Genomic DNA, 17,463 nt, shown 5'->3' with positions numbered 1-17,463 from the left:
GTGAGTTTGACACAACATTATGAAGTTCAACAGGAATGAAGGCACGATCTCAAGGCCATTCTACTCAGATCTCAACAGAACACAGCACCTATGCTGACTTTCCAGTGACTGATTTCTTATCTTGTTGCCTTAAGAAGCCTTCAAAAAGCTCTGTAAGGCAAACATGAAATAACTGATGAAGATGGGGACTATTTTCCAAAAGCCATTTCAAGTCTGGAGGACTTAAACTACTCTAATGTCAAGAACTGCACTGAGTGCAAGGCAACAGCACCTTCAAATACACACAAAGGAACCTGAACATGAGCTTTCTTTATAAAACAAGGACATTTCTCGGCATCAAATCCATGTCAGGTACTATTCTCCAGCTTTTCTCCATTTGCAGGCTTAGGCACCTCAGACAGCCAGAGGGCACAGGAATGGCAAAACTCAAGAGGACTGTCAGCAGGGCAGTGAAGATCTGTGTTGTCTGAGTAAAGGAAAGGACTCGGACTTGAAGTGTCTCACAGAGCTAATCTGGGGACAGGCTACAGATCTCTCCTTCTAACTGAATCCAGAAACAGCTCCCCCTTTGAAGCAAAGGACTCCCAATGCAGAACAAGGTCAATCTATTTGTGTATGTCCTTTCTAGTGGAACACAGCTACAGGTTAACTGCTCAGGGGCAGGAACATCAATATGTACTCAAGTCCTCATAACTCTGCATCTCTTCTCACATACCATTAGTTTCTTGGATTTCCATCACAAAGCATTAATTCTGCATTCAAAAACAAAACCATCCAGTTGCACCAGGATCCCCAATGCAAATCATCCAGCTTCCCCTTGGGCCAGCACGCTGCCAGCACTTTCCCAGTCTCCCACACCTCTCACCAGTATATCACCAGCACATGCAAAAGAAAGAGTTTGAATACCCATGTACAGGAAATTACTGAAAATAAAATCTGAACCTTATACCAATTCCTCACAACAGGAAATTACAATATGAAAAATCGATTTTCTTAGTTTCACAGGAACAATTACGATAGCTGATGTGAAACCTTTCATAAACGTTGATTCGTTACTAGGAACTGCTGCGCACTCAGGCATCATGTTCTACTGAATATATACCTGTGAACATCACTTAACAGACTGGAAAACTATTGATGTAGCCTAAGTAGCAGCACTCTTCCCATGGCACAGAATGACTCCACTATTAGAAATACAGATCTGGAAAAACATGAAGGGTTTCTGTCTAATAATTTTGGTAACAGATGAACTACTATAGATATGAACTTGAAAATGGAGTAGTTGAAGAAGAAAAAGAGAAACCCTGAGGCCGAGAGAGAGCTTTCAGTACAGCACAACCTTTCAACTTTGAACGTTCAAATCTTCTCTGGTCATTGTAACAAAACAACTCTGCTCTCTTCTTTGGTGGATTTACTGGAGACTGGTATCCAACAGCAGACTCCAACCACCCAGGCAACAATGTGGAGGATATTTAGGCTTTCCAACAATAGTTTGAAAGGGCTCTGTCCTTGGGCTGCAGTTCAGCTTGACCTAGACAATGTCTATGTTTTCCTCTTTCTAATCTTTGACATAATAAAAGCAAACAAGAAAAAACAAGGACTTTTAGCAGATCCTCTTTTGTTTGTATTCCAGGCTTGGCCTTAAGTCATGCTCTGCACCAGCTCTGTTACTGGCAGAAGGCCAGCACTGAAACTTGAAATCAAAGAGAGACCAAATATTTCATGTTGCCTAATAAATATCTCTGGATATAAACCAAAGATTAAAAAAAAAAAAAAATACACTTTTCTTGAGAAGCCTGTGTATAGATGAGAATAAGAGTCGCTTATCATTTTACCCAAAAAAGGTAATGATTTTTTTTTATATTTTAACAGAAAGTTCATACAGTATCTACTGCAAATAATAAGTCATTAGATGATAAGAGAGACTCACCGATTCACTGACTTGATTTTATGACTAAGTAATAAAACTTATATAATCTTTTGTTTAATATTAAACAAAGTCCCATAAAACAAATATTCCAAAAGAAAAAAAGTTAGCAAAAGAAACAATAACACCATTTGGACTGTGTTTTCCCACATACAGAAACATGAAGATGACTGCTTGCAACAACAGGCATTTTCCTGGGGAGAAACAGATATAAGGACAGACACAAGCTTGTCTAAAGAGTTTCCATAAGATTCAGGCTTCCTTTTTGTTTTTCTTATGCTGTGATGATCTCTTTTCATAGACATCTTTCTCCAAATGGAAAGGTGTAGCCATGTTGGGTCTTCAACGAACACTCATCTCAAAATTGTTTGTCTCCAAATCTAAAAAACTTCTGCAATGGTTGGGAGGGATGAAGGGTGCAGCAAGGGGAGAGGGGAACAGATCTTCTCTGCCACATTTCCATTCTCTGTACATCTCAGACCAACTTTCTGAAGACTCAGCTGGCCTGTTTAGCCTTCGAAAGTCCACCACTGCTTGACCTTGCAAACACCTACCCAGAGGAAGCTGTCCTAACAGTTGGCACTTGCATGACAGATTTTTAGTAAGTTTTGCTACTTATGAGGCTCTTCCAACAAATTTAAGACCCATTTTTCAAATGGGAAAAACACAGGTATTGGTCTGTGAATTAAGGTGCATTTCAACTTTGTCTCACCCTTTCCTATCAGTAAGAAAAAAAATTACTAAGATGTATTTGTTTTCCTTTGATTTTTCACTTGCCTTTTCTCAGCTGAGCAATCCCCTAACTCCTTCCCTTCCATAATATCTCACTAATTTTCCTTCCTCCCAGTACCAAACCCTTCTAAGAAAGCTTCTCAATCAATAATATCAATATCAATAATAGAATCTAATAATATCAGAATAAATAATAATAGAATCAATAATATCAATATCAATAATAGAAGAGGCCATCTTGGACAACTCCGGAGTGGGAGAGTCAAGGGTTGAAGGGCAGTAGGGGAGGAAACGTTTTTTATTTTCATCAACCTGATAGCAGAAGACTAGGCATAAAATCTGCTTCTGGTCCATCTTTTTAAGAAGGCTAATGCAAAGAGAACCTGTTCAGAAAAAGCTCTGAGAGACAAATTATTAACCCTACTGATTTTCCATCACTTGAGACATCATTTTGAATGGAACAGACTTAATATGAAGCTTCAATGAATGAAGCTACTCAAGCCCCTGCACAGCTATGACAGGCAGTTGCTCAGAGAGTATTTTTCTCTAATGAAAGAATAACAAAGATTCCCCAGTGTCTTACACAAGCTAAAACATACTCAGTTTTCAAAGTCATATACTTTGTCTAGAAGAAAGGAACGGGGGTAGTTTGATTTTCTTTCTTAACAAGAAGGAAGAAACTGTAGCACCAGTGAAAGGCACCCTGGGGACTATGCCTCTTCCCACCTGACTTCTCTCCATGTTCCTCTGGTCAAGAAGGAACCACCAAAGACTATAACCAATTTTTACTAGACAACAAATAAAGTGTGTTCAATTGGTCCAGCCCAGTGTTACAGTGGGTAGGAAGGGAGACTGACCATCATCTTTACATATAATCATCATCCCTAAAACAAGGATCTAAGTGTCCTAAAAATCAAATGGAAAGATTTCTCTACTTTTCACTTAATGCACTACACTAGGTACTGCATGCAGCCTTTGTTTTGGCTTTGGATGTGATCACTAGGCACTCATCACTGATTTTCAGTGCAGTGGAGAACTGCAACTGCAGTCCAGACCACACCAACCAGCACCAAGACTTCAAAACTCAGCCCTAAAGGTCATCTGCAGCTAAAAATCCCATTGTCAACAGGCAACTCCTCCATGCTGTTAGCGCTGTTTTTAGATTCCTGAAAAGATTTTTTTCCAAGTCATTAAATGGTAAGAAAAAAACCCACATGCTAAGAGGCTTCCTGTTCTATTAGTACTCTCCACCACACCATACAAGGGTTCATCCCAGGTTCCAGAGAGCTGGGACGCAGAGTCATGTAAATGCGAAGCCAGTTTCCTCCTCAGCTCTTGCAGATTAGATGGTCAAGGCCTCTACAACACAGCTCTAAAAAAAAGCTATTCTTAAAAAGGTCATAAATGTAGCCTGACAGATCATTCTTCCTCCTGTGGTCAAGGATCCCTTGCTCTCTGCTTCCTGGAAGACTGCTTTATGGAGCCAACAGTAAGACTGGTGCCAGGTATCATCTTGGTGTTACATTTATATTCAATAGCGAGAAAAAGGCATAATGAATTTTGCACTGTTTGGTCTGGTTAAGATCATCAGAACTTTTTCAGTCAACCTAATGAACAATAAGGGAAACACACTATTTCAACTTGTGTGTAGGTGCCAGAAATACCACAGTGCTTATGTAACACCTCACACATATAAGCAGCTCTCTTTGCAAGGAGTAACTTTCCACTTTCTAGGTTGCTCACTTATTTTAGTTTAAAAACCCCAAAACAACAGCCCCACCCCACACACTATACAAATGGATTCTCATGATTTCTTTTTGTTAGGTAATACACTTCTCTTAATTTCTAATAATGTTTAATATCTTGAAAATATTACAGGACAGGTGGAGACAAGCAGCAATGTCTAGCCAGTTTATGCCCTGGATACAAAATTATATAAGAATATATGCTAAAACCACATTTTTGCATGTAATTCCATGCAGACGGGTCTGTCTTCTGCTCTGATGGTTCCTGGGTGCATGGTTTACTACCATGGGAGCTGCCTGCATGCCAGTTGTGGCACAACTCAGTCACATGTGCAGAAGCAGAAGCCCCAGACTTGCTTTATTGGGGAGAGGATATAATTCAGAAGCCTGCTCACAGGTATTCCTACCCTCTATCTTATTCACTGGAAAAGTTTGGAACGCACTGGGAGAGAATCTCTTTCTAATGAATGAGTTTTGAAGATACTGGGAGATTATAATTTCAGACCCACAGTGAGAAATATGTGTATTCCAGTAATGGGAAACTACTTTCTTGTTCAACTGCATGGTTGTGGACAAGTCATGCACTGGGCTATGCTGAAGAACATTTGAAAGAAGATCATCAGACATCGGTGTATTGTAACTCAGTCTGTAAATTGATGTTATCATAGATATTACAAATTCATATTAGAGCTCAAAACAGAAACAAACAACCATCAAATCCTTATGAGTTCTTATGAGTCTTAATCAGCTAACACATGCACCTTTTAGACTCTCTGATCATCAGTTTTTCCCATTGGTAAGACGGGAAATTAGTTAACATTTGAAATGTGGAAAGACTGCAAGCAGAAAGCCCCTTAAGTCCATCTCCCTGTCCCTTTGGACATTTATTAGTTTCTAGTGCTGTGGGAAGTGGATGCCTGCACTGCTTAGTGAGGAACAGTCAGTCATCTACTATTCAGAGACCTGGTGCCAGAGGGTCAGACTCCCAAGTCAAAACTCTTTGTCTCCTGAGTGTGTGTTTGAGTAATATGCAGGTGGGAGGAAGCAGAAAAGCTCCGCAAAAAGAATATTGACTCTGATAAGCGAAATACTTTCTGCATTACTAGTTGTAAAACATTAAGCAGAGCAAAGAGAATATCATTTCCCAAGAAACCAAAGTTGTCAAAATTGCAGAATTTGCCTGACATAAGCATATTCCATAAAATTCTGAATCTCTTTTCAAAATGTGCTTCTATTTGAATGAAAAGAAAAGAATACACCTTTTATCAAATACAGCCACCAGAAGAAACACCTTTTAAATTTATAAAGGTTTTGTTTTATCATTTTCATGAATATTTAAACTACTGATGGGAATTCTTTGGGAAAACAGTTCTCTGTACCACTATGCCCTGCATATTTCTGACCTTCAATGTAAACTTGAGAAAAAAAAATTAATGTAACAGGAATCTCAGCACTAGAGGACAGAGTCACACAGTAACCTCAATGCTACAGAAATAAGCATTCCATGAACTGGGAAGACAAGATAGAACTGGGCCAAATTAATTCAGTGGCTTCTCTCACGGAGAGATGCACATAAAGGGCTCTGCAAACACCTGTTCCTCCTTGTGAGCAGCATTAATGCTCTTGAAATGACATCAGGACAACATTTGGTGGGAATCCAGTTCTTACTAACCTTACCAATACAACATAAAACCTTTCCATGGTGCAAGTCCATTTTAGACTGACAAAACTATTATTTCTGGTCTATCAGTAGGAGGGCAGCAGTATGCCAGAGAGCTCTTTTCATCAAACCCCTACCAACTGCACAGTAAACAGACTGAATTTGCTGCACCAAGATTGTACTCCTGCTTCAAATGTAGAAAGATTATGAAAGAACCACTTACCTGGAACCTGTGAACCAACTCCAGTGACTGGCTGTCATTCTGGTCTGCTTCAAGGATGATATCTGTCAGTTTATGTATGATCACATCCAAAGGCCCCTGGTCTTCAATGGGTTTGGTGAGGTCAAGCTGAAGAAACCAGAGAGAAACCTTTTATAAATATATGGAGATTCTTGTCCCTGTCACAACCCAAGGTGTTGCTGCCACAGAGAAGGCATTTACTTTACACAATGCCTTTATTTTGCTGTTACCGAAATCCCTGAGAATTTACACTTCATTGAATGTTAGAGACATGCATTTCTCAGCAACGTAGCTCTAATTCCATGACTTACAGGCAAACACTCTCCATCCAAACACCTTCCTATGCTTCTCCACCCTGAGCCAACATTTCCCTCTTCGTTTTCTCAGTACATTCACATACATGCAAAAGGAATGAGCCAACAGATATTAACACCACTAATAAAGGAATGCCTGCTGTGCCCTTTGCCCTCTGGGATTGCACAAAACAGTGCCCAGGACAGGAATACAGATAACACAAACCCAAGTGACGCAGGATCTGTGCAAATTCATCTGCTACAGGGACAGTTGTTTAGCTGGTAAGGAGGGCTGCAGTTCCCAGAGAACTCCCAACAGCGGACTTGGGGTAGGATACAAAGATTCAGGGTGGGGTGTGCAGAAACTGCTCCAGACAGCACAGGAAGACAGAAAGTGATGGCAATGTGTCATACGGCTTGGTCCCCTGTCTTGGAAGACAGGGTCCAAGAAGCAGAGGATCCTCCGGTACTGGAAAAGGATTGAAGAAACTCTTCTTAAGGGAATATTAATGCAAAGAAAGCTACTGGACCTGATGGGATGCAGGAATACTAAGAGAGCTGGCCAATGTCATTGTGAGGGCTTGGATTTATCAGGATACTAATCAAAACTATGGAGATTCCAAATAAATCAGGAAAAAAAAACCACCACAGGGGCAGTCTAGTTACAGCACAGAGTCCCACAGAGGCTGCAGGATCTCCATCCTCCAAGGTTTTCAACACCTGACTGGGCAAAGCCCTAAGCAACTTAGTCTAAATTTAATGCCAAATCTGCTTTGATGAAGATGATGTATTACAGACCCCTAAGATCACCACCAAACTTAATGATCCCATGAAGCTACTTAGCAGATTTAACATCAGTACAGTGTAAGTGCCAGACTTGGCTCATATTCTGGCCAATACACTGGGCTGCTCACAACACAAAAGCTGCACTTCAACCAACTGTGAGATCTACTGCATCAGTGGCAACTTAACCTTGTAAACTTCAAACAAGGAACATTTTTGAGAGGAAAGACAGATGTGTGCTTACTAAACTAAAGTTAGCATCTGATTTTATAGTTACAGGCATGCTCCTTTCCATTGCTGCTATCCCTTTTATTCAGCTCTGCCAAAGAAGGGGCTTGGAAGCACAGGAAGGAGATGAGTCCTAGGCAGAAGAATCTGCTCTTGCTCTGTTTTCTGTCTCATTACCTTGAATTTAGTCTTATTAAAATTTCCCACCCTACAGAAATGGCCCTGATTTGAATTAAGGAGTGAGTGCCTTAAGGAAGGTAATGATAAGACAGGATAGAACCAATAAAATGAAACCAGCAGAGATCCATCAGCCTTATATTAATATGCTAGTTGGTAATGTAACTGATCTATTAAGCTGAATTGCTTTTCTGCTCTTATCTGGGCCAGGCTTACCTGAGGAGAATAGCTGAAGTTATTTATGCCACAAAAACAAACTGAAAGATTGCCAGTTCCTCTCACAGAGACCACCTTTGCCTGCCCATTTACTACATGGTCCTACTAACAATTTATAAATTGAGACCCTTTGAAGTCATTATGTAGATTCTAATACAACTGTAAAACATCTTGTGTGTCTGTGTTACAAGGAGACTAACAGTGGTCTTCCCAGTGGTCACAGGTGGGCAGCAGACTCCCTACATGCCATGGTAAGGATGACAGGATGGACTGCATATGGATGCTCAGGGATGGGTAAACTATGGCCAGCTGAGGCACTTATGTTTTCACTCTTATAAGTAGCGCAGCACAAAGGCTGAGGGAAAGTCTGTTTCTGCAAAATTAAGGCAAAATGAAGAGTGAACTGCAGCTTGGCTAAGGACACAGAACGAGATAATTAAGTTCTGCAACCAAACTCCAGAAAAATCAGCTAATATCCTTAAAAGAAATCTCAGATGGCCACACTGCTTTTTCTGATTTTTTTCCATCTGCCTATCACATCTGGAAGGAAACAGCAAAACAAAGGGTCCATTTAACTAGGTCAGAAAGTTCCCAGTTGCCAAGGTACAAAAATGTGAATTAATCCAGTTTTGGGACTTTCAGTTTGAGAAACAGTGAGAAGCAAATAAATATCTGAGATTGGTTACCCCTCTACATTCTTCCTGCACTTGCAGCTCAATCTACACAGAAACATTCAGAAAACAAGAAAACAGCCCTCCCTTTCAGCCTTGACCCAAGAATAGAAGTAAGCCTTCAAGGCATATCCACCATAGTGTTTTCCAGAAGCATAAGACATCTGGGCAAGATAACTTCTTCACAACAGTTGTGCCAGCAAAACACAACTGGCATATTTTGAGAATGAAACCAAATGCACCTACTTTGCACATCAGAAAGCATTAAAAAGGCTCCCCCCACCATAACAGCGTTTTGCTTCCCCTTCACCAGGAAAGCAATGCAAGAAATGACAGTATGATAACGCAGCTTCCCTTGTAGGAAGTTTATGACCACTTAATTGCCCCAACAAGGACAGCAGGTACATTTCAGCCACAAAAACCTTCAAAATTTTATCCAGTATTTAGTGGATTGGAGGATCAAACCATTTGCAAGAATAAGTTCTCTGTGTTCTGAGCCATGCTGCAGAAAGTAAATATTCCTGGGCTGTGTGGAATTTGGAAGAGATCCACCTTCCTTTTATACACTGAGAAAAAAAAAAAAAAGTAAAAGTAGAAGGAAAGAAAAGATTTGAGAAGGTAAAAAGAAGCCTTTTCAAGTGGAGTATCAGACCCAAAAAGAAGTCAGTGAAAATAAAGCGCAAAATTTCTGATGGCCCTCTGCTGAGACAAACACTGATTCATTGTTTGTCACCAGCTAGAATTTGAGCCTTTCTATTTCCCTTCCCTTCCCTTTCAGCATCTCTCTCTCCAAATGATCTTTGCATTTGACATGGATCACCCAAAGGTTTGTTTTTGCAAAGAACTAACACCATAGCAACAGAAGTGAGAGAAAAGATTTATCAGCACCAGCTTGAAAAAACAGATATGTCTGTGGTGTCTTTTCTTCTGTGAGGCAGCCTATAGCCTGCAGCCTACTCTGCTTGCCTTTTTTTTTGTTAAAAGTCCACACCCAGACAGGTATTGGTTTCATGGCCTTGTCACTTACCACCAAAACCCAGCAAAACCCAGGTGAATGACATGGAAGACCATGCCAACGCTGTACACAGAACTGCCAGATAAAAGGCACATACATGAGCTGGACGGGTGCACTGTTTGCTGAGTAAGAAACTGCCTGGATGGCTGGGCCCAGAGAGTGGTGGTGAATGGAGTTATATCCAGCAGGCAACTGGTCCCAAGTGGTGCTACCCAGGGCTCAGTATTGGTGCTAGGCCAGTTTAATGTCTTTAACAATAATCTGGACAAAGGGATTGAGTGAACCCTCAGGCAGTTTGCAGATCACACCAAGGTGGGTGGAATGTTGATCTGCTGGAGAGCAGGAAGGCTCTGCAGAAGGATCTGGTCAGGCTGGGTTGATGGGACGAGACCAATGGTATGAGGCTCAACAACACCAAGTGCCTGGTCCTGCACTTGGATAACAACCCACTGCAGTGTTACCAGCTGGGGAAGATTGTCTGGGAAGGGGCCCAGCAGAAAAGGACCTGGGGGTGCTTCTCAACAGCAGCTGAACATGAGCCAGCAGTGTGCCTAGCTGGACAAAAAGGCCAGTGGCATCCCAGCTTGTATCAGGAAAAGTGTGGCCAGCAGGACCAGGGCAGTGATTGTCCCTCTGTCCTAGGAACTGGTGAGGCCACATCTCAAAGCCTGCATTCATTTTGGGCCTCTCACCACAAGAAAGACCTTGAGGTGCTGGAGCTTGTCCAGAGAAGGGCAATGGAGCTGGTGAAGAGTCTGAAGCGCAAGTCTTACGAGGAGCAGCTGAGGGAGCTGGGAGTGTTTAGCCCAGAGAAAAGGAGGCTCAGGGTTGACCTTGTCACTCTACAACTACCTGAAAGGAGGTTTAGCCAGGTGGGTGCTGGTCTCTTCTCCCAAATAACAAATGATAGGAGAAGAGGAAATGGTCTCAAGTTGCTCCAGGGGAGGTTTATATTCAACACTAGGAAAAATATCCTCACCAAAAGGGTTGTCAAGCATTGGAACAGGTTCACCAGGTAAGTAGTGGAGTCACCATGCCTGGAGGTATTTAAAAGATGTGTAGATATGGCACTTACTGATATGGTTTATTGGTGGACTTGGCAGTGCTGGGTTAACAGTTGGACTTGATTTTAAGGGCCTTTTCCATCCTAGATGGTTATATGGTTCTGTATGCCTTTCCAGATCTTTTAAATCCATATTTGGAAGAAAACAACCATGAGATAAATGCTCTTACCATAGCTGGCTGCAGCTAGCCTGCCCACCTTTTAACAGCAGGACTGGCTGAAAGTTACAAAATGCTGCAAGCTTAGAAACGTCACAGTCTCCCCCACAGGCTTTCCAGAGAATCCACCGGACAGCAAGTTACAGGCACTCAGAGCTCCATTTCTGCCCTCGTCTCCCCTTCCCCCTTTCTCTGTCTTCCAGGAACACACAGCCAGCACATTATCCAAATCATTAGACAGAAGGGCAAAAAATGTTTATTTCCATTAAGCATAATTTGTTTAAAGTTTTGGGGTTGTTTTTCTCCAGAACGTTGGCAATCCATCTGTATTGCAGGGACAGGGCGAGCGCCTGGCAGAGTGCCATGGCTCTCCACTGGTCCCAACTGCAATCCCACACAGATGCATTTCTGGAAGCCGTGTTTAAAAATAAAACTATGTCCAAGTGAAAAAAATCTGGATCTGTTCACTCAGGAAAAAAAAAAAAAAAGACAAACAACTGCAAATGATGGATTTAGGGGAAAAAAATTGTTTATAATAATGATTAAATATAGTTATATATTTTTTGTTTTATTCAGTGTTTCCAGTCCATAGTATAATCAACTGTATTTCAGAATCTGTCTGATTAGGATTTGTGGTTTGGGGTTTTTTTGTAAAGCTCTTCTTCAGAAATAGTTGTTGGATTATCATTCACATGAAATGAAGTTTTAATACCAACCTGCCCTTTTATCTCAATCCAAGAGAGCTCTGTCCACTGCTATATCCCTGAGGAATTTACAACCCATCTCTCCGTGTACATTTATCCTTACTTTTCTCTTATTATATTTTCATTAAAAATAAAAATACTCAGAAGCCTATTGTTTAAGCATTTTGCTCCAATTCTCCAATCCGCTAACAAACTTTCACCATTTGAAAGTTCACCAGGATGCTGCACTAAGTTCCTGCTATGTCTCAGTTTTCATTTGATGGGCTGCTTAGGAACAGCAGAATAGGAGTGCATGTCCCTTCCCTGCAGCCTGTTATGCTGCAGGTGGAAAACGTTCACAAAACTTTAAACCAAATGAAGAGAATGAAGATAGGAGGCAAATCAGGAAAAAAGAGGTTTGTTTCTAAGCCTTCTCACTAGTACCAAATCATCAGACATTAACTTGAGTGCTAGAAAGCTTAATAAAATGCCACAGAAGGGAAAGAATCTATCCAACTTTCCAGTAGGGACCTGTCAATGCTCTGCTACACATTTCACAAATCACAGTCCACACGTTCTTTTGCGGTAATTTAACTATTTTCCTCCATGGGAACTGGACATACAGCTACAGCCCAACCTGACTTCTCTGCTCCTTGACTCCTGAGGCTGTATACAGAATTTACTACACAAATCTATTGTATTCAGATACTCAGCTAAGGCTGTATTGATCCCAAGACAAGGTGTTTATTTCAATCTTAATTCAGTTTCTTAAACTCCACTGCCTGTAGACCTTCAAGATTTTAGCCCTCATCTTCCTCTCCTGGGGCTATTTTCTACCCTGTATATATCTTCATCACATACATTTATATCAAAAGGCTTGTAAAATAAAGTTTTTTAAATTATTCCCCCGACCCCAACCTCAGTGTTTAACTTACTGAGCATCAGTGCTGAGTAAATCATAATGAAAATGTCATGAGCTCCAGGTCAGAAAGCCAAGTATTCACAAAGCTGAACCCTGACAGATGATCTATTGGTGGACACTGTTCTCTCCCCAAAAAGTTCAAAGAAAGCATCTAAAAATATCTTATGCACTCTGGAGAGGGAAGGGAAGCAGCAAAAATCAATACTGCCAAGTTCACTGTTTCACTTTACTGTAAATAGTAAGGTAAAAACCAAAAATAAACAGGATATTCTAATTACAGGAGAGAAGATGTTTGTTTTTGAAAGAAAGTGAGGAAATTTCCTGAAAGAAATCAGGAAAACAGTTGTGCATGTCCATCCATACATGTAAGACTTGTGCAGAGCAACCCTGACAGAACAGAATGGCACTGACTGTTCTTGGGAGAAACCAAGGGAAATACACAGGACCAAAGAAGACCAGCACATCCTCCTTTCCCAAATTAAATCCTGCAGGAGCAGTCCAGTCCTGTCCCATCCCTCCAACAGGACTATACACTCACAACCCTGCTCTCAGGTGTGTGCAAGCACAAAACTGTCACAAATGACTCCCTGCTGAAGCCAACGGAAGGTGACAAAGTACATATCGGTATACATTTCCTCATGAGGAAAGACATCATGTTGCCTGGTATTTTCACTGATATATAGGCTCTCCATCATTCCTAAAATATTCATGTATTGAAACTGAATAAACATTTAGAAACTTAAGAGGGTTCCTCCTCATCTCTCTGTCTGAACCATTATACCCAGACAGTGCAAGTATTCAGCACCTGCTGCTGCTGCTAATGGCGCCAAAGGATACCAAGGGAGAACATGGACCCCTCTAGGCAACAGAAACACCAGTCCCACTGCAAAGGGCAAACAGGGACCTGACTCAAAGATAGAGCTGTAAAGGAAGAGCAAAAGGTACACCAAGAGGTGCTATTTTGTCTCTCCACGACCCCCTTCCCCAGCACTGAATTAACCTGCACATCCTGTTGAAGCAGCAGCACTGGCAATCTGAGAAAGGAAATCCGCTGTGCTGAGGAGACTTCCCCCCTCGGCTCTCTCCTCACAGTAATGAGAGGTGAGGGCATCGCAGCATCGGTAACAGCTGCCACGTCACATGGGAACTCTTTCCCGAGCAGGAAGGAAATGTAGCTTGAAAATACTTTTTGCTGGTCTTCTTGGAATTGAGGAAATTAAAGACTGACCAAAGAGCTTACCTTTCCTACCACTGCAGGACACTAACCCTACAGGTTATCTGCTGTTGTTCTGTTCAGCTTTGATAACAGAACCACCGAAGGAGAAGGAAAGCCAGTCCCACACTGGGATACATCATTCAGAATCTCAGGTGCCAGTGGCATGCAAGGCAGCAAGACACGCCTAAAGGTGAGGATCAGCACAACATAGCCTATGAAACCCTGATGAGTTCCCATTTTCCCAGATACTGACGCTTTAACACCAGAGGAGAAGATTCCTGGTTTAACAGATGGTTTCTTTGTGTTTTCTTGCACTGGTGCCAGAGCAGATTACTTTGCATTCTGCTCACACAAGTTGCCAGAGGGTATGTGTGAGCACTTTGCCCATTTTTGGGAGTCGTACACTGCTGCTCCCCTGGAAGCTGGGTATGATCTCTGAATCATCTGGGAAGTTCTCACTTCTAGCTGTATTATAGATAAAATGAGGAAAAAGGAATATCATAGCTTTTTTTACACTGCATATATGAACATACATGGACACCATTTATGGGTCGCTTCACCAACTACTACACAAACTGACTAGTCTTTGTACATTCAAGGCTTGTCCTGATGTCATGCAATACCCCAGGACCTTGGTGAGCATCACCTCCCCATAGTCTTCTCTGCCTCCTACCACAGAAGCAAACAGTGAGCCAGCAAACAGTGAGCCAGCATTGCTCTCACCTGTGCAGGAACAGTAACAGACAGTGCATTGTGACTCCTACTCAGAACAATGCTGGCATAAGTAACTGTGTCTCAGTTGCTCAAACCTCCCCATTGCCCCCTGCATCTTCCCTCCTCACTACTCTGACTCTGGTATACATATCTCCACTGAGTTTCCTCCTGTTGGCACTCTTAGTTTTGTCCCTTCACTTCTCTAAAAGCAAAACAAGAAATCCCATCTTTGGGTTATGGTTAAAGTTCTTCACAGAAACAATTTTCAGTTTTTCTATTTTACCCAGGACTGGAACGTTGTTGTTGGTACTTTGGTTTTGACTTACAGCCAAATACATGCACAAAAAAATAAATTCTAGAAATTAAAGTATAACTCAGCTTGGTTTATCTCTTTATCTCCTGTACAGTACTTTGGCAGCTGCAGAAAGTTCTTTCCAGAACGTGCAAAGATGAAGGAACAGCTATTTCTGAGCACAGTATTAAACTGAAAGCTCATGTCCCATTAGGGCCAGACTGCAGTGAGCAGGTTTTGGTAGGCAACTGGTTAAGCAGATCAGTCTTATTCAGGGACAGTCTGAAAGGCAATCACTGATTTTCAGCACTGCAGGAGAAATAATCAATGTTACTCAAATCCAGAAAAGCCTCTTGCCAAGGCTATCTCCTGAGGTCACCAAGGCTCCTGTGGATTAAGAAGGGCAGGAGAACAAATCCAGAGATTAGCAGAGGAGAAAAGTTGAACAGAAAATGTGTGACATGGGAGGATTAGCGTCCCAAAGAAGGAAAGCAAGTTATACAAAAACAAGAAAGCAGGAGAATCAGCATTTAGCATAACCTGCCTTGCTTTACTTCCTAGAACTGTCAAAAAAACAGAGTTCACCAGATTAAAAGGCTACAGAGGAAATCCCAGTAGTAGAAAGTATAGGAAAATTACTAGCTGGTTTCCAAAACATATGGCTCACTTCTGGCATGGGAAAATCAGACCCAGAAACCCTTTTACGTTTTTAGACTTTACACGGAAGAACTTTAATGTTTCTTTGAGTGAGCTGTGTCAGCTCTAGCCCAGTTATTGAACTGACAGCTCAATCAATCCTGTAGGAGAGCTGATATCATAGGAGGAATGGAATGGAGAAGCCATCCCTAACTCCAGTTAATACAGAAATAGTGCAGCACTACAGACAGTAGAACCCAGGCAAGCAAAGGGAGGGGAGCGAGAGTGGTGCACTTCACTTCTCAGAAGTTTTCAATGCTTAATTATAACACCATATATTCAATCAAAATATCAAGATCTGACAATACTACAAATATTTTCTTTGTTTGTTGGTTTTTTTTGTGGGTTTGTTTTGTTTTGTTTTTTGGTTTTTTTTTTTTGGTTTGGTTGGTGGGGTTTTTTTTGGGTTTTTTTGGTTTTTTGGTTTTTTTTTGTTTTGGTTTGTGTTTTTTTGTTTTTGTTTTGTTTGTTGTTGTTGTTGTTGTTGTTTTTTGTTTTTGTTTTAATATAACTACTGGATACAGAGGAAGTTAAGATGAAGGAAGCATATTCTTCTGAAAGTTTCTCTTGAAGACATACAAACATGGATTGCATAACTTCCCTCCTCTTGACCAGGGGATAGATAAGTAGAGAAAATGATACATAAGAAACATCCCTCAGAAAGCCTGGCTACCACCCTTTATCCTAAGGGCCAGGGAAGCTCAGCTATGGACTTAGACCAGTCATCTCAGGCTCAGCTTTTGGATAATTCTTCAGCAGCACCTGCCAAACATCAAGAGCAGTTGGAGCTCCTGTGTGTGCAGCTGTGCTTCCCAAGAAATCAACAATGTCTCTGCTGTAATTCCCCCTTCAACAAAGCTTCCCAGTTGGCACAGCCAGGCTGCCAGCACCCTCTTCACTTCTGTTAACTACTAACCCCAGGAGAGCTGAATTTCTAGGTGCATTTTCCTTTCTCAAGAGACTCTGGATGACACTGAGTTGTAAGCAAATATATGTAGTGCCCAAAGTACATTTAAACCAGTCTGCTCATCACTTCACTGAATTTATGTGGTCTATATTGTGCACTAGGGAGTTTAAATACACGTGGAGAAAGCAATAGCTGTCAGAGTAGAAAGTGTGTATGCTCTTTATTCACCCCCTGCCTAAACTAATTAGGATCCCTTCTGAAAAACAAGCTGAAATTGAAACGTATTTCTTAAGAGAAAAATCCTCCTTCATCCAAACATATTTTTACATGTTTGTGCTGCTCACAAACACCGGATAGCTAATAATGTTTGTGCAACTGCAAAGGATAGAGGAGGAGGAAGAAGTACACTGGAATACAAGAGGGAACAAACACAAAAGCTTTAGAAGACTTAGCCTGAAGGGAAACTAAAAATGAGTAAGGTTGCTTTTAAACACAGAGAAGGCCACACTTAGGCTGATCTGTATCATATCCTTAAGCTGCATGAGCAGAAATCAGAAGAGAGACCATGAGAGGCAGAAGAGACTGGAATTCCCTTCCATCCTGTTCCAGCAAGTATTACTTATGGAAGAATGAAGTTGCCTTTCAATTACAAAGCATTACTTCATCTTGAAACCACTGCTCCCAGTGAGACAAAATGATTAAACTCTCCCTTCCAAGCATGAATTAAAAGCATTTGAAATGGTCTGAAATGAACACAGCTGCAGAGGTAAAACAGTTCGCTCATCATTTCTCAAACTGAGGAAGAAGGGTGGACATCACAACCATCCTAAACCACCCATGCTGGTGCTGCACTTCCAGAAGGTATTGGAGGAAGAAGCAGAAAGTGAAGCCAGGAGAACATGGCTGGGACACAGGCGAGGCTCTAAAAGAGGAAGAGGAGTGCAGTGAGTCTGACTCGTCGCTTCAGCAAACACTCTGGCATAAAGAAGGTGATCAATAGTTAAAGGCCAACAGTTTGTTTTGCAGCAGCTGCAAGGTGCTTTCGCTTTTTAATTTCTACCATGTCTGACAAAGTCCTTGCAAGATGAACTGTCCCAGATGAACTGTCTTCCAGTGCAGCACCT

General features: G+C 41.5%; 1 protein-coding gene across 3 annotated transcripts in view; it reads right to left on the bottom strand.

The window, feature by feature from the left end:
- The window catches only part of ITPK1 (inositol-tetrakisphosphate 1-kinase), a 141,841-nt gene that overhangs the window by 65,562 nt on the left and 58,816 nt on the right, over positions 1 to 17,463 (bottom strand). For all 3 annotated transcript variants that reach the window (XM_050334955.1, XM_050334957.1, XM_050334956.1), the window contains one exon: positions 6,288 to 6,413. In XM_050334955.1, the coding sequence (XP_050190912.1) occupies positions 6,288 to 6,413 (126 nt within the window). The remainder of the gene's footprint in view (positions 1 to 6,287; positions 6,414 to 17,463) is intronic.

This window comes from Myiozetetes cayanensis, unplaced genomic scaffold (assembly GCF_022539395.1).
Source record: "Myiozetetes cayanensis isolate MyiCay16 unplaced genomic scaffold, myiCay2020 scf6-25, whole genome shotgun sequence".
NCBI lineage: Eukaryota > Metazoa > Chordata > Aves > Passeriformes > Tyrannidae > Myiozetetes > Myiozetetes cayanensis.
The sequence above is the reverse complement of the archived record's forward strand: the minus strand, read 5'-3'. Positions and strand labels throughout refer to the sequence as shown.